Below are 21,655 nucleotides of genomic sequence, written 5' to 3' on the forward strand. Positions count from 1 at the left end.
GTACATCAAGAAGCCTGTCAGTCTGCAGAGGATAAGCCTGAAAACTATGGGAGGAATAAGGTGGAGACTGTTTTAGTTGTTCATCAGTGATTATCACAGGAGGCTTCTTTAATGATATCCTCTGAAAGGTAAGAGCCGCATGTTTAGTGGGTCCAATCTGAGGGTAAGGTGCGCGCAGTATACAAACACCGTGGAGCTGAAATGATTAAATGTCTAGAAAACAGGAAGAAGGGAAATAACACTTTTTAATTTGGCTCATGCTTTAGGCTATTTGTGTGGTTAATATTACAGGGGCGAGGCTTAGATATGCCCTCTCAAATCAGGTGGGACGAGCATGTAATGAATCCCTCTCTCTTTCAGTTTGGAGTGTAAATGCGCAGCTCGCCAATTGCATTTCATTAAGAAAAAGGGAAAAAAAGAGGAGAAAAAACGACATCCGTTTGGATCGGCAATCAATTAGGTAATGAGTCGGGTATGCATGTTTCATATGTTTTCCTCTCAAGTCTCCCCAAGCTAAAGATTTATAACATTGTGTTGAAGGAGGGGAGGAGGGGGGATTGTTTCCATAACATCTGACAGCTTTCACTCACTCATTTTAAACTCTCATGTGTTTGTGGGCCTGTAATTCGGATCTTTCGTTTTTGAGCGGTTATGTGTTCCTGTTTTCCCCTGAAAGATGGACAATCTCCTGTTTGAGTTCCCTCATTTATTAAGTCTTGCTGCAACTAAGCCTCATTTTTAGTAATACTCAATTAATTAGCCATTTAATATTGACATGAATAAATTGAGCGCAAACGGGTATAAAGGCATTAAGTTTTTTACTTCGTTAATTGAAATTAAACATATGATCATCTACTCCCCGAGCCCTGCGTCGCTGCGCCGAGCCTCCCCATTGGCGGATGCACAATACATGCGGGGCGTCATTGGCCCACGGGATTCTCGCCGGCCAATCGGCGCGCTCCCCCGCCCGATTCTATCTGGAGCCGGCGGTGACGCGGAGGCAGGGCTCGCCTTGTGATTGGCCGCTTCCTCTGTGATTGACGGACAGCTGGCCGGCGCGTGTAGGTTAGGGTTCCAGGGGGTTGGGAGCGCGGGCGCTGTCCGCACGAGAGCAGGTCCTGAAACGCGGCGTGCGCCACCGTGGACTGTGGGCGCATGAAGCCAGCTCGTCTCTTCAGAGTTAAAGAAGCCTGTTTATGTTTATTTGCACCACAGTTTGTGGCGTTTTCTGGCGTGAGCGCGGAGAAAACTACCCTTTGAATTTGGACAGGACTATTTTTCTTTTTCCAGCGCGAAGAAACGCGTCTCCAAAGTCTCATATATAAACCAGGAGTCCCGGTCAACACAGAGGGGGGGTGGAGAGCTGTAGTAGAGTGAGCGAGAGCTGGATAACAACTCTCACATCAGCCTCAGCAGCTTTTACTCTAACCAGAGAGTGCTGCTTTTTTATTTTCCCGCTGCGTAATTCTTTCTTCTTTCTTTTTTTGGCACGGTGGATATGAGACTTCAAGATGTGAGCACTCATCCGCTCTCAGTCGCTGTGTTCATGGGAGATTACCAAGTGTTAATGTGAAAGCAACTGCCGAGGACGATTTCTGACCAGACGAAATGTGCAGCAAGTAACCTGGAAGAAAAAAAAGCAAACGTGGATCTGTGAAGAGAATTACCTATTTTATTTCCAGTTGGGTTTTTTGTTTTGTTTTGTTTTTGTTTTTTTGTTTTTTTAATTTTTGTATTTTTTAAATATTTTTGTACAGACTGAGAGGAGAAAGTTCAGCCTCCATCGCAGTTCAGGGGTCACGGCCAGCGGACCGAGAAGGGGAGAGAGAGAGAACAGAGGAGGCCACTTTGTTTGCCCTGCATATTATTATCATTATTTTTATTTTTTGTTTTTGCAGAAGTTTGAATCTGTTTTCTCGGACTGAGGAGACTCGCTGTTGACGAGCAGCTGAAGGAATGAGCGCCGTTGTTTCCCTCCTCTGGTTTTGGAGACGCCAGAGCAGAGCCGGTGTGGTGTCCCGTCCCCATGAGGAGGGAGCCCGTCTCTGACTCGCACTTCTGACGCCATTTCTTCCTGAAAATCTCCCATCTTACATGTTTTTTGATTTTCAAAGTGTCAGCCAAGTAAAAAAAAAATCCCAGTTTTTAAATCAATTAAGAAAAAGGGGAACTGGTATCTTTTCCGATTAATTGGAGGTCATAGTGGCCGGCTGAAGCGAGGCGTCCGGTGGCATTTTTTTCTTTAAAGACCCCTCGTCTCGTACCGGGGCCCTCCAGCTCTCCTGATGGAGATTCACTGTAAGCACGACCCGTTTGCTGCGATGCACAGTAAGTTTACACCTTTATAATTTCCTCCATCTGATCTGCATGAACTGAAACAACCCCCCACATCACAACACCACAACTCTGCGTGCATATGCGATAATGACAGCGTTTCCAGCTGCACCTTACACTGCAAAAAAACATAATCGCAAAGTGTGTTATACGTCTATTATAATCATTATTATTATTATTATTACTATTATTATTATTATTATTATTATTGTTATTATTATTATTTTTTTCGCCTTAACAAAACGACTTCAAAAAGTCTCCCAACGCTGCTGAAATATTAATTAAAAAAAACCTTTTTCGATTAACGTTTTGATGTTTCTTTAATTTAAAGAAATCTTGATTCAGCCTGCGTGAAGATTTGTTGTGCAAGTAAAGTATCTCCTCCTATTAGACGCATATTTTTAAAGCTTCATTTGATGGGTTTCTCCACTTAAACGATAGATATATTTTTGCAGTGTTTTAAATGTGGACACATGCAGAAAGTTTAGGCCCAATTTCTATTCTTTTCTCGTGGCATCTTTTGTAAATTTGCTATTCATCCCTCAACTTTTTTATTTTTTTAATTATTTTGTCTCTCGCAGCAGTGTATATAACAGGTGTGAATCGTCGAAATTGGGCACAAGACGTGAAGCTGAAGTGATTTTTTTTTAAAAAATATTCTGATAAAATGCATCGTAATCCAGGCAGTGCAGGCCTACATATTGTTGTGTTTGTGTGAGACGGTTTGCTGTGTTTGTCCCTTTGAAGGGAAGAGGAGGTGCAGGGGTCAGAGAGAGAGGGAGAGAGGGAGAGCGTGGTAACAAAGCATGACTAAAAGCTGAACTTGATCCACAAACAGTATCAGTGTTTCTGCACATAACCAGGTTAGACAGACACACACTGCACTCACCACACACCGGGTGATCTGCTCAGGTCTTAGAATAATAACAAGGTGAGACTCTGTTGATCCCCCGCAGGGAGATTCTCCTTTCACTGCCCAGCAGGTCACACACACACACACACACACACACACACACACACACACACACACACACACACACACACACACACACACACACACACACACCACACACACACACACACAGGTTCAGCCTGTCTTGCCCAAGGACACTCCAGCAGCCTTGGGGACGCGCTACATGAATGGAGGAGGAGGAGGAGGGGGGGACACAACTTGTTCACTCAGTCGTGACATGGCGGGCACTGCTTTGTTTTTTCCCTCCCCAAATACTCGCTCCCTCCCCTTCACACTGATACTTATTTTATTTTTTACACAAGTGAAAAATCAGGACTTCCGTGTTTCATCTTTTAGTGTTTGCGCTTTAAAGGAGAATCCCAAAACAATAGTTCAAACTATAATATATTAAATGAACATATTTTATCTGTTCCAATGATTGGCTGTGATGAAGGCCCAGGAAATTATTAAATGAAGAACTTTACACGTATTGTCAACAAGCCTGATTAGTGGCATTTCAAAAAAACACGAGTCCCACACTCGGTGCCTCTGCGCAATAACGCGTCCAACAGGCATTTCAGCGTGTAATAGATCTCGCTTTATATATTTTATTGCACTTTAGTCCCGCAGAGGACTCGTGTTACGTGACTGACAGAGGTTCCCACGGTGCGTTATCCTGCAGGATTAAACATAAAAGCCGCACTCTCTCTCTCTCTCTCTCTCTCTCTCTCTCTCTCTCTCTCTCTCTCTCTCTCTCTCTCGCTTCCTCACACACACATCCAAGAAGAAAACTAGAACGAATCATGTTTCCTCTTCCCTGCCGTTTCACCAAAGCCAATGATCCGCGGTGCTGACGGTAACAGCGCAGCTAAAGTTATATATGTCAAAGCCCGGAGACGCTTTAAAACGATTACACCTAAAAAATGTCAAAGGTACTGACACACACACACACACACACACACACACACACACACACACACACACACACACACACACACACACACACAGAGAGAGAGAGAGAGAGAGAGGTTGGGATGAATCGACTGTGACGCGTGGAAATGTTGTTGAGCCTGTGTCTTTGTGTGTGTGTGTGTGTGTGTGTGTGTGTGTGTGTGTGTGTGTGTGTGTGTGTGAGCGTGACACTTAAAAACACTTTAAAAAATCATTATAAAATAGCCTAAAGTTCATAATGTTAGGATTCTTTGTTGCATATGTGCTTGAGGGTTATGATACTGATTTTAAAGCTTAATTGTGTAACGTCTTTGTTTTACTCATTATAAAACACACTTTACTGAGTGTTTCACACTCACACGCTGTGCACTGTGTGTACGTGTTCGTGTGTGTCCTCACATTAAAAGCTGACACTGAAATTCACGTATTTGCAAGAAAAAAAATAATGTTTTCACGTTTTTTACCTATAAAGTTACGTTATCTTCCTCCAGTCTTGTTGATTATAAAACAGAAAAAGTCATTATTTCACTGGTTCATCTCATCCCTGAATCACCTTGATCGTTTGGGTTTAACTTTCCTATAACTTTGGAGCGTGTTTGGCACCACCAGCAACAATATATATAGGCTGCCAGTGACGTTTAAAAAATCCATAGCAGGTAATTGTGATGATAATGAGCTGAATTTCATAATCACGTATTGTAATGGTAATGGTGGCATGCTGAATATTAAGTAGGCGAGGCTGCGGCCTACCTTTAGTGACCGACTCATGAGTTAGCCCAAAGAGAAGGGGTTAAAAATATATATGCACCACGTTTTATACATGAAGAAAATGCATTAAATGTATTTGAATCAAACTTTATCCCGACTACTGTCAAATGAAAACAACGAAAGTGAAGAAATAGCAATTTAAATGTTAATTTATTGCACATTTACGCTGACATGCGAGCCCTTTTTTTATTTATTTATTTATCATATGTTTTCTTACGGGAATCTGCGCAAAAAAACCCTCTCCTTTTGATGAAACACAACTATTTATAAATCTAAGCGTTTATTAACAAGACCCCCTGAGTCCTCCTCCGCCGACAAAATATTAATTATTCCACCTTTCAGGAGAAAAAATAACAGTGCGCGTCCAAAACGCCTGCCTGGCACATCTCACAGATCTATTCACTGTTTGCTCAAGGAAATTTGCTTCATCTGTATTCTCGCGGGCAACTTTCCAAACAGGTTTTCAGCCAAAAGTAATTTCTAGTTCCCTTTTTTTTGTCAAGACAGAGAGAGAGAGAGAGAGAGAGAGAGAGAGAGAGAGAGAGAGAGAGGAGACCGGTGGCGTTTTGTTGCGATTTCTCTTTTGCTTTATTTTTGAGTCGTCAGGCCGTGACGAGGCAGATGAGAGATGAGAGAGAGAGAGAGAGAGAGAGAGAGGGAGACAGACAGAAAGAGAGAGAGACATAGAGGAATGTAGCGGGAAGAGAGAGACAGAGAGCCTAATGGACCTTATTTTCTGGATGGGGGAGCTCGAATATATTCTGCTTTATCTCTGTATTTCTTTCCTCCCGGAAACAGTGAATCAATCAAACATTTAAGGAGGTGCTGGGCTCTTAAGTCAGCTCCTATAAAGGGTAAATAAATAAAATACAACAGGGATGCATAATGACCCCTGGTCCCCTGGCTGTCTCTGTCTGTCCCTCTCTGATTCTGCGTCTCCAGGATGAAAATGAAGCCGCTTGCCTCTGCCAGCCCTCTCTCTCTCTACCCCCTCCTCCTCTAGAGACTGTATAGATTCAGCTTTTTGTAAAAAAAAAAAAAAAAAAAAAAGCCAAAAAGCCAAGAGCCCTAATTTGGCAAAAAAAAGATCTTTGTATCTAATTTGCATCAAAACCTCCCAGAGCCGGCCAATGTTGATTGAATTTCTGGGAGCAAGTGGTTAATTTGTTTGGTCAGTGTGATGAATTACTGGACCTCTGTCACTAAACTCACACAGCTGTGAGGGAACGTCCGTCCTGAATTCTTCTGTTTCCTAATTAATTTTTTTTTTTTTTTTTAGCCATCTGTCTACAAGGAGTTGGAGAGATTCCTCTCAGAATGAATTTTACAGGTGTTGTTCTGTTTTCGTGATAAAAACTGCAGCATCGACTAAGGTCGCTTACCATTTCTTGCTTAAAAACCTGGCCTGCGGTCGTTAAAATGCAACTTATATCGCACATTTGGAGAATTATGCTACAGTGGCCGATAAACAAATGGCTTCATATAATGTGTAAGTTATTGCGTTTGTCCCTATCAGTATTTATGGGCTTGGGAAAATAAATTTTAAACACATAATCCCCATAGCCTACCCCAAGAATGGTGAGAGTCTGAACGCCTAATGCCAACAGTAAATACACAGATAAGTGAATAAATAGTTATCTGGAGGTTTTTGTAGGTCACAAGTCATTCCTCTCCATCTCTTTACAAAGCAAGGCGTATTTCATGCCCTGGCCCAGATAGGAAGGGTGAAAGGAACCATTTCATTTACTCTTATCTGGGAAAGAGGGAGCGAGAGGGAGGGGGGGGGGAGTCTTCTCTGCAGATACCTGTGGTGAGGAGGACGTTGCACAGTAGGCTTCTATAAACGAGCCTATGCGAAAACCGTGCTTTCATTCAGCGGAAAGGTTTCGGGACATAATAATAAAGGGAGGAGGAGGGAATAATGCCTCCACACGACTGCACAAAACATTCACACAGAGCGAGCGAGAGTGTGAAGGAGCTGGAAGTGTCCATGTAGGTCAGCAGGGTCGCTCTCGAATGAGGTATATCTGGTGTGAGCGTGAGTTTTCTCTGTGTGTCTCTCAGCACCCTGATTTGAAGTAAAATCACAGGAATTGGTGATAATAAATCTGTGGGTTACTAAAGAGACAAAAAATTACAAGAGCAGTAGCAGTTCAGGGTCACGCAGATTGGGCTCGGCTTAAAGGTGCAATAAGCGATTCTGGAGAAAGATAGTTGAGTGTTGAGTCTCATTACCAGATCGTCAATACTGACACTTTGGGTTAGTGGCTCGGACACAGTGAAATCATCCCTGTTCAATCACAGGAATCAGTGACAGTAAATCGATGGACAAAAATGGCAAAAGCAGCAGGGTTCATGGGCAAGTTCAGCGAGGTTTAAAGGCACAATAACGATTCTGGAGAAAGATCGTCGATTGTCAAGTCTCGTGTCGAGTTTTGGCCACCAACCGAAAGTGTTTGACAACATTGAAATGACACTCAACAATAAACTATGCTACACGTTGCAGCTTTAAGGAGTTGACCATGTGCCGCAGCATCCCTGGTTCAAGTCCAGCCACTGACCCTTCTGCCCTCCCTTCTCTTTTTGTTTCCAAAAAAACCTCAACAGGATTCAACAATAGCAGACTGTAGTGAGTCCCCATATCTCCAGTGAACCATGGATGTAAAGATAAAAGATGTAGCATACGTTATAAAACAGATTGTAAATCCCTTTGAGGTAAATTTGAGAACTGTGATTTTAGGGCTGTGCACATAAATACAAGTGACTTGACTTGAGTCGCCACCCTGCGCTGACCCAGGAGCAGAGAGTGCAGAGTGGCAGTGGTGGAAGAGGAACTCAGATCTTTAATCACAGCATATAAATACTTTGTCAGACTGAAACTAAAAGTACAAAAGTATTTTAGCATCAAAATATACTTATACGCAGAATGGCCCGTTTTAGATCTATAATGATATATCATGATTTATTTGAATCTGTAAAGTAACCAATAAATGTAGTGGAGCAAGTAAAGTACAAGTATCTCAAAAGTGTAGGTGAGTAAATGTACTATGTTACTTTCCACCACTGCTTACACACACACACACACACACACGAAAAAAACAAAAAACACACCAGCAGGCTCACACACACTGAAGCAAAGTTTAAACAGCACACAGTATAAAACAGCTTCCTGTGTTCCCAGAGCCAGTTCACTGAGTAGAAGATATCAGGTTTTCTCACTTGTGAATGATCCTCTTCAATCAGATATTGCTTTGCTGCGCATCAGACATACCAAGGATGTAAAGAAATATTATACTTTATTATACTTTAAAACACCTATTACCTCAGTTCAGGAATGATTCTCCTGCTGGGCAGAACCACAGCTGATTCAATAAAAGGGCGAGATTTAGTTCTGCATGTAGGTTAAAAAAGCAGCAGCGTTTTTAGAGCTTGACCCGTACTGAGAACTAAAGTCAGGACGACTTTAAGTTGTCAGTATGGGTCAAGCTCCAAAAACACTGCATCCTACACAAAAGTGTCTGTCTTGGATGCTCCAAACCTGAAAATCGTCTTTCAGCCAGGTTTTCTGTCATTCAGCTTCAAAATTCAATAAACAACTGTTTTTTACAAACTGAGCAGGATTATTAAGATGAAATCAGCCCCTTTAATTCACCTGTCCCACCACAGCCATGAATCATAAAAGCTTCTTTAATCAAACAGGTCTGGTGATATTTGAGACATCTGATGTGATTATATTGTCTTTAAAAGTTGATGCTGGTTTTATGTTTATTTGCCATTTAAACTTTGAGCCTCGGTTGAGCCCCGCTTTCATGGACGTTGCATAAAATATGACTCTGTCTATATATTGCTGTCTTTTGTAAAAAAAAAAGATTGCTTTTCAAATTGTGCTGTCTGCAGCAGGCATCTGCATAATGAGGCTTCTTCTATCTCAAAGAATAAAGTAGTAAAGGATGGAAGAGAGTGACCGTCCACACATCGGCCGTTTGGAAATAGCTTCGTTTGATTCCACAGAATGAGACTACACATTTCTTTATTTATCCTCCATGTGTGGATCTATTTATATTTGCGCTGGAGGAGGCTGTGCGTGTGTGTGTGCGTGCGGGCGTGTGTGTGTGTGCGTGTGTTGCTTTATTTTATGCTGATGGAGGAAAGACGAGGACAGGGGGACAGGTTCAGGGGACAGCTTTGTGTTTAAGGGGGTATCCCTGCTGGGGTTATGTGTTTAAAATCTATTACCCCCACAGCTAGGATTAGTGTGTGCATGTGTGTGTGTGTTTCCCCTAAAGACGTAATCACTATGGTAATACAAAAGCCAGTGGATTATGTGGTAGAAAAAAATCTTGTTGATTTATACTCTGCCTTTGGTGAGATATATACATATACAGTATATATACACACACACTATTGGGAAGCAGGAGAGAGAGTTCTTCTTACTTTCTCTCTCATGCTTACTGTATCGTCTGGTTAGCCGTGGTGAGAGCTGTAGTATCGAAGTGCCTGACCTGGCTTGGCTGGTTGGAGCCTTTCATGTAAATTTCACATAGGTGTGAATGTGTTGCATGCTGGGATAGACTCAACAACTGTTGTTAGAGCTGAGTTAATTAGTTGCTTAATCCGTTAGTTGACCGACAGCAAGTTAATTTGCAAAAATTGGGATAATCAATTAATTGCTTTTTGTCATTTTTAAGCAAAAATAACAACAAGTCATTGGTTTCAGCTTCTCTTATGTCATTATTATTCTATATCTTTGTTTTGGGGGTCTTGGTTGAACAAAACAAGTCTTTTAAAGCATCACATTGGGAATTTTTAAAATTATTTACTGACTTACTACATGCAAACTATATCCTTGTAAATCAACCTGCTGTTGCTGCATTTCACGTCCATTATCGTCCCTGCTTCTTTGCTGCTGTTTAAATCTTGTTGATCAAAAACCACGGAAGTCTGAATAAACAGGCAGCTGTTATTTTCTGTGTCTTATAGTTGCAGTAGTAGAAGAGCAAAGGATTAAAACAGTTTCTAACAAGGTTCAGCTCTATCCCCGTGCATACCCGTCTTATTCTCTTTCATTCATTTCCTCTTATACTTTCATCCCTCAGGGGGAATATTAGTGGTATCTTTCAGTAAGGGGCCAGGGCCAGGCCTTGGTCAATAATTAATTGAAATCCCTTCATTTACTTAAGATCTTAGCGTACTCCGCCCCGGGTGAAAATGGGCAAAGTTTGCACTTTGGAATAGTCCAATTGGTACTATTATGCTGAGCCAGAGAAATCAGATGTATTTGAGATAGTAAATTGACTCCAACCAGAAGCTAACAGCGGTGGGATCCAAGAAAGTACACATTTCTTAACCAAACCTCATAAATAATAATCATACATACACACAGAGCAACTCCAGTAGCTAAAAAGAGATTTCTTGTATAAACAGTAAATATTTTCAGTGTTATTGTCAGTGGTTCAAGAGACCTGACACGCTTTAAAGTATGTTTTAATGTGAGAATACAACTGTTAACAAACCGAAAAATGAGTTGTTAATGGCACAAACACAACTCAGTCTTTTTGTTGAGGTCTTAGAGGGCAGTTATTAGTCGACCTTAAGCCATCAATGGACAAGAGAAATCCACGTCTCTGACAACAGGCGGCACTAAAGCAGAGCAAACTAGATAACTGTGGATGCTTTAATCCAGACTGTAATGTAGTTATTGGAAAAAGAAAGATCCTGATGAATGACCAGTGATGTTTGTGTGAACGTTACCCAAAAATGGCCGCCTGAACAGTCTTTTACCAAGGCATCTTAACTCCAACTACATGCACGGAGCTGTCCAGCAGTCGGCAATGGTGACTCTTGTGTGTAAATGTTGAATTGAGTTACCATCTTCCTGTCTGATTTTCTGTTGTGTCTTTCCAAAAACTTAATTAGAGGAAACACTCTGGACACCGATGATTGAGTTAATTAAGAAGTTTTTATCTTTGATTTTGTCGATCACTGGGTATTTTTTTATGACTTGCACAATCGTTTAGTCTTCTCAAATTCTTGTCTTGCCTCATTTGGTCACTCCCATTCGAATAAGTTTATCTTTGTTTCATTTCACTGCCTGTAACCTAATTAAATTTCTCAATGGCTTGAGCTCGACAGCCATAATATTCCTCTCCCTCCCTCTGCCTCTCTCTCTCTGTCTTATTCATCCCTGACTTTATTTTTGATTCATTCTTCTCTCTTGTAGGACATGGCGGAGTGAACCAGCTCGGAGGTGTGTTTGTAAATGGCAGGCCCCTCCCAGATGTTGTGCGACAGCGAATAGTAGAACTCGCCCACCAAGGGGTTCGGCCCTGCGACATCTCACGCCAGCTACGAGTCAGCCATGGATGTGTCAGCAAAATACTGGGCAGGTAAACGGCACACAAACACCTACGACCATATGATCGCAACACAGACAAGAGTGTGCCGAAAGACTGCAAGGTTGTGCGACCAGACACTCCTCGGCCAGTCGACTAAGGTGTATAAAAAGGTCGTCTTCCTGGTTTTGAAGCATAACGGAAACAGGAAAGGGAAAGTGTCTATCTCAGTTCTTTATTGTAAGGGTCATAGGCTGATTCTGTGTTGGTTATGTGTCAAACTGAAGCTCCTGTAAGGTCACACCGACTCATTTAGTGTCTATTTCTTGTTTTCACAAGATGTTGTCTTTCTTTCTTTTCCGCCTGCCTCTTATTTCTCTATCTCTAGTTTCTCCCCTCTCCTCTCTGTATCCTATATTTCTCGTCCGACCCCTCTCAATATGTCTGTGTCTGTCTTAGCCCCCCTTTTCTCTTACTCTCGCTGTCCGTCTCTCTGCCTTTTCAAAGCTAAATTCAAGAGTAAATCCCTGCTCGTTCCATCCCCCAGAGAAGAAAGGGGCACAAAAGGGAAAAGATTCATCACTTTTTGGAATTAGCATCAAAATGAAAGTGGCACCATATTTCTGCACCCCACCAAAAAAAAAAAAAAAAAGAGAAGAAGACAGAGCGAGATGGAGAATGGGAGACAGACAAGAACAAGGGACACAATCAAAAGGGGAAAAGGCGTGTTAAAGAAGAAGAGGAGTGCAGGAAAAAGGAAAAAAATGAGAGACGGAGAGACCATTTGAGGGGACGGAGGGGAAGGATTAGCTACAGCGACCCTCAGCTATATCAAAAAAATGTGTTGCTCATTGTTCTCCCCTTGCCTCTCTTTCGCTCTCTCTCTCTCCCTTCCCCTCGTTCTCTCTCTCTCTCTCTCTCTCTCTCTCCCCTGTCCTGGCCGTTCAACTCACTGAAGCGTTACCGTGAGGGGGGGAGGAGGAGGAGGAGGAGGAGGAGGAGGAGAGGGGGATCGAGGGATGGAAGGAGGGAGGGAGGGTTGTTTTATCCTCTCCTCTCTGTCTCTCTGGTGCCAGCAGAACAAAAACACCAACTCTACCACTCTGTGTGTGTGTGTGTGTGTGTGTGTGTGTGTGTGTGTATTGGCTCATCGTTGCGCGGATATCAATAACCATGCTCGTTTATTCACCAATGATTCAGCTGTGAATAATTTAAATAGTTTTCCATTTGGAAATAGATTGTTTTTCCTCTTAGCTGTGTTTATACTCCAGCTGCGAACAGTCAAAATGTGCAGCTCACACACACATTTTTTACACACGTGCAAGCGCGCGCACACACACACACACTCAAAAAGAAAGACAAGGAAACACACATTTACAGGAACACACATCTTCACGGAAGGGATTACTCTACCGTACAGCGGTGGAGAGAGAGAGAGAGACATAGAGAGAGAGAGAGAGGGAGAGAGAGAGAGAGGGAGAGAGAGATGGAGAAAGAGAGAGAGAGAGCAGCAGGTTTAAGACTGACTGACAGCTTGCATCCACAGACAGCATCCCCCCTTTTTCTGCAAGCTGTGTAGCACATTTGCTGTCCCCCCCCCCCCCCCCCCCCCCGCCCCCCCCCATGCCCCTTCTGCATGCAAATACATTCATGAAATAGCCATGGTGGACACGAAATGCCTGAATCTGTGACTGTGTGTGTTTGCCTTAGCGTGTGCGTGTGTGTATCAGTGCCACCGTCTTCTTACCTCCGTGTCCCAATGTGAAAATACCAAAGAACAGCAGCCAGAGCTGACACCGCATCCGCAGTTTGTCTGAATGACTGCGACGTCACGAACAACTATGACGTTTTTGTTTCACCTGAATTTAATCAGCAAAGAGTTTAGGTCAGTTTCACATGTAGTAAGTCCGGGGAAGCTTAAATGGACAGTTCACTTCCTCTTACCTGTAGTTATTTATCAATCTCGACTGTTTTGTTTCTAGCTGAGCCTCTCTAGATTCCTGTTTCCTTCTGCGCTGTGATTCGTTGTCGTTCAGTAGAAAGAAAATAGTTCCTACATTAAACTACAAACAAGGTTTGCAGTATGACTGCACCTTACTGTGTGTGTAAGTGATATTGTCGGTACTGAACTGTAGTTATACTGAGAGAGTCACAGAGTATACATGTCTTGGTATGTGGCTTGATGAATCATTTACATTTAAACTCAGACTTTTGTGCAGAAACAGATCCCCTTGGACTGTGGAGGTAAACTATAGTTGAGGCAGCCTTTCTCTCATTTTTAGATCATAATAAAATAATCTACAGACATGCTGCTTCTGCTTCTACTCTCAAACCCCTGGCCTCAGATGATCACCCTGCCATCAGATGCCGGTGATCCCTGAACTCTAGTTCTTGTGCACCAAACACACATGAAATTATCTACGTCACATTGTTAAGACTGACACTCTCACCACCCCACTAATTCAAGAGGATGATGTCACACCACTTGACCGCAGCGTGCGATTGTTTTCACTGAATATTGTCTTCTTTTGACATTTTTAGCTGTGTTCATCTGTATCTCGACATCAGTGGCTTTAAAAAACTGTAAATGACTGAATGAACAATATTTTAATATCATTAGCTGTTTTCTCTGTGCTGTGGCTCATTTCACTATGTGAAGCAATAATGTTTATTTTCTGGGTGTATGGTCTGTTTATTCTCTTTCTGCCCTGATAAAGAGACCCAAGAGGTTGAAACCAGTCAGGCTTTTATCAGTTTGCCTGACTGAATTTAACTTTTTACATTGGATACCAAAACATCAGCTTTTAAAGTTCTAACAGACAAAAGATTATAACAACAACTAAACTAAAAAGGCCAAATAGAGCTAACAACAGAGACAAATGTAGTCCTTGCATTGATCATAACTATAATTTCTCCTGTCCACGCTGGCCATGAAACGACTGCTTGCAAGTTTGCATGTAAGACGTGGACAATAAAACCCATAGTCCTTCTCTGCAAAAAAGGCATTGTGATGTTCAACAGAGACTTATATGAGGATTGAGCAGTCTGAGTTAGACAAATCGAGGGGATATCTTGTAAAGATTTACTCTTTTTAGTGCGAGATTCTCTCTTTGTTTCCCCAGAGAGTGTTAACTTGATAAATTGCAGTTGAAGGATGCACACAAAATTAAATTGAACAAAATCAGAGACGTGTTAGCCTCAGCCGAATTAAAAAAGGACTGTGGCTTTTGTATCCCATTGAACATTTTACTTTACTTTGTCAGTGAGAACATTAACAGTCCATCATTACTCTTTTACTTTTACGGGCACGTAAGTATTGTTTTAAGACAACTTTCTATCCTTGAAGAAATTAAACACAAGGCAGGAGGATCATCTTTTATCAAGATCAAGTGCAAATGGAGGTGGAGAGCGAGGGACAAGCCAGAGGGACGTGAAGTGTTTTTTGAGGTGAGCTAGAGAGAAGTCCTCACCGCAGTGGGAAGGTCATTCCTCCAGTGGAGAGCCAAGAAAGATTCGAGACAGATGAGAGCTAAACAACGTCCGAATTAACACAAGCAGGGCCAGTGCAGAAACAGAAAGGTGTTTTTTTCATATGCCAGTTCAGGAGCCCAGTCTGTGACTGCTGAGTACATGAGTGAAGCAGAACTCAGTATTACGAATTCAGTTTTGATGCTGTCAATAAGTGTGTCTCATCCATCATAATGTGATTTCAGCTTTTCTATTTCTCAGCTTTTAGAGATCAAGATGGAGGGATTAACAAACGAATAAAAGGTGTCTCGGGTGTCTAATTTAAAGGATAAGGCTGGTGATATTTTACATTTTCTTGTTTTTTTAAATTACGTACTTACAAGTATTCTCTTTACAGCCAAAGCCTGACATAGTTTATTCCTATTTTCCGTAGATTTTTTTTGCTGCCCAAAAACCCATGAGCTAGACACGCTGTTGCACTGAAGGACATGTCCCTACATAACAATGAGCATTGGCGTTGTAGTTTATTTTGTGTCCGTCCCACACACACCATCCTGCCGGTGTAAAATGTCCCGAGTGCATGAAATCTTGAGGACGAAAATTGTTCCCAACAAATGCACTATATGCTTCTGTCTGAGTCATTTTTTTGCTATAAACTACAGTGCCCAGATGTTCTAGAAAATGACTTATCTTTAAAGAAATTGAAACATATATTTGTGTCCCATTTTTAAAGATTTACATCTGGAACCCCTGTCAACTATGTTAACATGCTCCGATTCTTGTTTTGGTGGGATTTGTTTTTGGATTGTCTGCATTGATTAATAATGTCAGAATAAGCGCACCAGTGTCAGATCAACTGATCAGGTCACAGAAGTCAGAAATGCATAAACTACAAACTGATTTGGACTTTTTAGAGTCCAAATTTTTTAATTCAAGACAACACGGTACATTTTAAACTACTTAAAACACACTGTGGGACTGCAAGTAGCCTAATAAAAGATGAAAATGACAAATAACTGAAAACAGGTTTTTAACTTGCACATTTAAACTTCCAACAGCTTTTATTCAACACCTCCTGTCTTGTGTTTCCCCTTATGACCCACGCTGTGTGCTTTGATTGGCAGGTACTATGAAACGGGCAGTATCCGCCCCGGGGTAATCGGGGGATCCAAACCAAAGGTTGCTACTCCCAAAGTGGTCGACAAGATCGCCGATTACAAACGCCAAAACCCCACCATGTTTGCCTGGGAGATCAGGGACCGGCTGCTCGCCGAGAGAGTGTGTGACAACGACAGCGTTCCCAGTGTCAGCTCCATCAACAGGTACTGCCGTCTCTGTAATCTGTGTGTGTGTTTTCAGCATCAACTCAAAGCAACAGGTACTGGGCGAAGGTAGAGGGCAGAGCAATATAATACCATGCGTTTTATGCGTGTGACTGTGTGTGTGGAGGGGAAAAGAGAATGGCAAAGAGGCCCCGGTCTCCATATGTATGAAGTGGCTGCAGCTCAGTGGTTCAACACGATGGTACAATGACAACCCTTTCCCCTGAGCATAGAGGCAGAGAAAAGGGAGGGATGGTGAAATAAGAGAGAGAAGGAGTGAGCAAAAGAGGCAGACAAAAGAGAAGGAAGGTGCGTGAGAGTAAGGAGAGAAACAGACACAAAAGGGAAGGAAAGAAAGGGAGAGGAAGGGAAGGAAATGAGAGGACAGGAAAGGAGAGGAAAAGGGGAGGAAAGGAGAAGAAAGAGGAAGAAAAGGGCTTGCATGAGCAGCCAAGCAGGAAGTGTGAGGCCCCTCTGCCATGTCAGCCTGCCTCAGCCACTTCACACACACACACGTACACACACACACACACATTTTGCTCCCACGATGGTCATGTTCTCTCTGTCACTCATCCCCTCTTTCTCTCTCTCACACACACACCAACAGCCACTTCACACACACTAATATCTCCTCTCTCCTCCTGCAGGATCATTCGGACAAAGGTTCAGCAGCCGCCCGGCCAAACGGGCTCAGTGTCGGCTCACAACTTAGGTAGGTCGCAGCTATAAAAATCCTGTATCCAACTGTCAAAGCAAATTTTACAGCAGAGTCGTTTTTGTGCGAGTCTCTCAGGATCGGATCCTGGAACAACGAGACCTATTGAAATTCTGGACCCCGACTTACAGAGAAAACACGGTGTGAAGTGCTGTGTGCACGAGTGTTCTTTGCCTGAATGCGTTGATGAAGATGTCCCAAAATGGAGATGACGGCTCTTATATATCTTCTTCATAAGAACATTTAGATTTTGTCAGATTGGGTGAGTGTGTTTGGTGAACTGAGGGCTCGAGTAATGGATGTGGTTAATAATTTCTTAAAGCACTTTTTGCAAAAAGCACCTTCATTGTCGAGTGTAAGGGAGAGAGACAGAGGGATGGAGGGTAACATGCAACAAAGATGTCCAGGCACTCAAACTGGGGACATTTCAGTTATGTATTTTTATTTTTCACCATTTCTCCCATTGAGATCAAGATCTCATTTATAAGAGAGACCTGGCTGAGGTAGCAGCCATTCAAAATCACAACATAATAAAATGCTACATTTAAAACATGATGTACAAACCTCCACAGAAAGAACAAGAGAACAGGTGTTCAAACATGCCCTTAAATTCATCAGTGGATATAATTTCAGATCTCCAAGTTATTCCATGACCAAAGTGCAGAGTTTTCCCTAAATTAGAGGAGCGTAGCTGGAAACTCGCTGCGTTTAGACAGAAAAGGGTGCAGAGGTAATTTGGAGGTTAACCCCGTATTGCTTTATAAACAAAAATAAACCAATACTGCTCTTAAAGTCTTAAACCCCGAGGCCACTGGTACTCTCCATAAATACGCACAAAATCTGTAGCAGGACGACACTCCAGTTAGATGATTTATGGATGCAAGGACGTTTGAAGCAGACACCGTTCTGCTTGTAAACTGGCTGCACTGTTGCAGCTGAGCACAGACGTGTTTTTGTAACAAGTGCAATATTGTGGCCAGTAGAAGGTTTTTTCAAACAGCAATAATCAACAAAAGTAATGTAATATGTCACACTAAATGTAATTACAGAAGATGCTACAGAACAACAATAATGGATCCAGAAACAATCTTTCTGTTGTTTCCTTCCTGAGCAGGGATGTTAAAGAACCTAATGCCCATAAAACCTGAATCATAAGCATTGAAATGTCTGTAAATGGAAAGTATGATCATGAAAAGGGATGTTTTGCTCACAAATTCCAGTTTAAAGGAAGCCTGGGTTATCAACAAAGTATCTATCTATCATGGTTATAAAATATAATTATGATTATGATTATTATTCAGTGATAAGAATTATGAATTTGTTGGGGGTTGTCCCAAACAAATATGTGTTCTTACATCTGGAGAGCAAGATCTGTAAGCCACGGCATCTCTGCAACACTACAGTACTTCATTATAAAGCTGTTTTATCACATGACCTTTATAAAAAAAGAAAATGCAGCTTCTTGTGATTATAGTCAGCTGTTTTTTTTTGTTGTTTTTTTTTTACCTCTTAATCACTTTATCAACTGAAAAGATAGCGGTTACTGGTCTCGTCTACTAGTCTTGTGTCGCCTCGGGTGGCTCTGTGCCAAAATGTACGTTGTGGCTATTTCTATTAAGTTTATTGTCATGCTGTCCACAGCTAATTTTCACCTCTTGGTAGGTTCATTCGGCATGTTTTGCGTTGCCAGCATAAAGTTGATTTTAAAGACATTTGACTAAATGAGAAAAAAAAAGGTAGCCTTACATGTGATCCTGACTTTTGGAGGACTAAAATGAATATTCGTGATTAGAAAGTGAAGCTCACAAATTATGGAAGTCAGTTTTTCTGAATATGACTCAAAATCTGTAGATCTTAAAAGATCTTATTCTTATGTCTATTAAAGTTACATTTTGAACTGTATAAACTAAAAATAGACCCAAGCTTTGGCTGTTAATTTGTGGTTTTTAATCGTGTCACAGACTGAAGCAATATATCTATTACAGCTCTGACTGAAACATTATTTCCTTTTTATTCGATGAATATCTCAGAGTACAAATAAATATGAGCCTCTATCTCTCTCCCTCTCTATCTCCTCCTCACTTTGCCCTGCAGTGGATTGTGTTTCGGTGTCTCTCATATCTTCATAATCGCACATTGTCTATTAATCTAAATTAATTTCACACACGCTGCTCCCTGACTCCTGCCTTTTCACACACATTTAGCAGACGCACGCACACACACCCGCATGCACACACACCTAGACACACGCGCGCACACACATCGCACGCTTACAGATTACACAGATAAATGGGTCCCACTCCCAGGCGGAAAATTGAACATTTGGATTTGCAGAATAAAAGCGTTACATTCTGATAAAAAAAAAAGAGTGAAAAGAAAGAGAAAGGAAAATCAGATAATTGAAGTGCTAAATCAAGTGATGGGAAAAGGAGGGATATGCATTCATTATACTCTCCCTGTCGTTAGCGGAGGAGTGAAGGCTGGAAGGAGGCCTTGATCGTCTGGTTTATCGTTTTTTGTTGTTTTTTTTTTTATTCCCTTTTCGGTCTTGTCTTTCTATGTTTAGGGGTCTGCTGGGAGAAAGGATTAGGATGTCTGTCTCCACACCTTTCTGTCCCTCCTGGGATACCATACTGTCACTCAACCCCACGTCCGCTTACAGGGGCACAGATAAGAGACCGAGGAATCAGTGACTGTATGTCTCAGTGTGTGTGTGTGTGTGTGTGTGTGTGTGTGTGTGTGTGTGTGTCAGGAGGTTGCAGAATGTATGTGTGTGTGTGTGTGTGTGTGTGTGTGTGTGTGTGTGTCACTGAAGCGGTGACAAGTATGTCGCCCAGCGAGGAACTTGTCTCCTCCAGGGGGAAGATTAGAGGGAGAGACATGAGGAGCAAAACACAGACAGACTCATGTCCTTTGTGGCTTTTTTTCCCCGAAACTTCAATCTGGTCTGTGTGGCTGAGTATAGTTTCAGAAGATTAAAGTGAATCTATGTTGAGTTTAAAGAGAGAAAAAGAGGATTTCGCTTATAGTTTCTTGCTTTGTATCTTTTGCTTGTGAAAGTGTCATAAATAACTGAATCAATACACGTGAGCGTTGCACAAGAAAGAACGATAAACTCACAAATCGTCAGAAGTAGCGCCGGACGTATTCATCCATTTATTAAACAGCCTTCACTGCGTGTAGAAAAATATGATTCAGCCTTACAAACAGAAATATTCAACACATTGGGTCCTTTAACTAGAGTTTTTCGGTCATATAGCATGTTATCATATGTGTACATTTAGCTGAGATATTTGTATTAGAAGGAAATAAGCTTATGCCACTGAGTTTCTAGCTTCTCTCATGCAGTGATACTTTACATGTCTGTCTAACATCATATAATGAAACCATTTATTTTAAGTACATGTGAAGAAAACCACACTGCTCATAGGCTCCTGCAAAGGTGACCGTATCTCTTATATATGAGCCCTAACAAGGAGCTTTACTGTATTAGTAGTAGTAAGTTTTAAGTTCTTATGAGATGCTTATTAACATTAATAACATTAACTTCCTGTCCGTTTTGCAGTTAGCAATCCTGTCCTTCCTCTCTACGTCACCACACTTGCACAACTCTTTTCATTCTTTTCGAGGCAGCTCTCTTCGCCTCTTTCTTCTCTCCAAGTGTTTCTCATTGCTTGCCGTGTTTTGTAGTATAAGCCGTCACCAGGAGGGCCGTAGTAGCTTTCCATGTTTTCCCATTGCTGGTAAAAAGTAGGATCCTGCTCTGTGCGAGTTGCTCGAGCAGACAGGACCGCCTCTTTCTGGAGTTCTCTGTTCTGATTGGATAAGGTGGGCAGGGATGCCAGAATATCTTTTCTCTCTTTTACTGCATGAGCAGGAGGAGGAGAGACATGGGCTACTGACCAAACACTCTATAACAGTGATTACTGTTGGAATATAGAACTATTTAACAATATATTTAATAAGAATATAAAACTTACAGCAGCTTTAAAAATGGCACATTTATTGTTAGATTATAAGATATTTATAAGCCATTATATGAAACATGCTGACAGTTTATTGATACATAAGTTTCTTATAACTGTTTCTAATAACATTAGCAACGAACACATTTATTAAGTTTAACTATGATGTCACTGTGAAACCTTTACTAATCTTTTCTTGTTGCTTTATTAAGATTAATACATATTTTATTAAGCATGTAATAGCAGTTAGCTATGCTACTTGCAGCTACTGGATCTAAAGTGAGAACAATGCTTTATTAAGGTTAATAAATCCTTTATTATACACTTCACTTCACTATATACCTTTTTTTAAGATTATAAGACATGCAGCAAGGACTGCAGGCTGGAATTGAACAATCAATTTGTTCATTATGTTATAATAAGGGCCTTATTAGCAATGAATTAATGCATATTACAAGAACCTTTATAAAAAAGCTTTACCAAAAAATCCAACATAACCTTGAACCCCCCCAAAATCTGGCCCACTTAGTTGGGGTAACTATTTGTTACAGCTCGCATTACTTTGGAGAATTTGATCAGTCTCATAATAAAAGCAGTGTATATATTTCTGCTTTTATCAAAATATACTGTAAGGTGAAAAAGAAAATGGGTTTCATTCAAAGTCTTAAAGCGTTGCCACCCTTAGTCTCTGATTGTTAAAAGATTTATCTGCATTGTTGAACTTCTGTGACTGACTCACACATTTTCTCAAGGAAGCTTACATACGTTACTCATAAGTACAAATATGTAAGGATATTCTTCTCCTTGATCTTGTCTTGTGATCAAACGGTTTGTGCTGTCCTGTGATC

General features: G+C 41.5%; 1 protein-coding gene across 1 annotated transcript in view; it reads left to right on the forward strand.

The window, feature by feature from the left end:
* The first annotated feature begins 2,285 nt into the window (after positions 1-2,285).
* The window catches only part of pax5 (paired box 5), a 48,605-nt gene continuing 29,235 nt past the window's right edge, over positions 2,286-21,655 (forward strand). Inside the window, exons 1-4 of the mRNA XM_073466926.1 lie at positions 2,286-2,328; positions 11,226-11,391; positions 15,930-16,127; positions 16,775-16,839. Coding sequence (XP_073323027.1) covers positions 2,286-2,328; positions 11,226-11,391; positions 15,930-16,127; positions 16,775-16,839 — 472 coding nt within the window. The remainder of the gene's footprint in view (positions 2,329-11,225; positions 11,392-15,929; positions 16,128-16,774; positions 16,840-21,655) is intronic.

Source organism: Pagrus major, chromosome 1 (assembly GCF_040436345.1).
Source record: "Pagrus major chromosome 1, Pma_NU_1.0".
Lineage (NCBI taxonomy): Eukaryota > Metazoa > Chordata > Actinopteri > Spariformes > Sparidae > Pagrus > Pagrus major.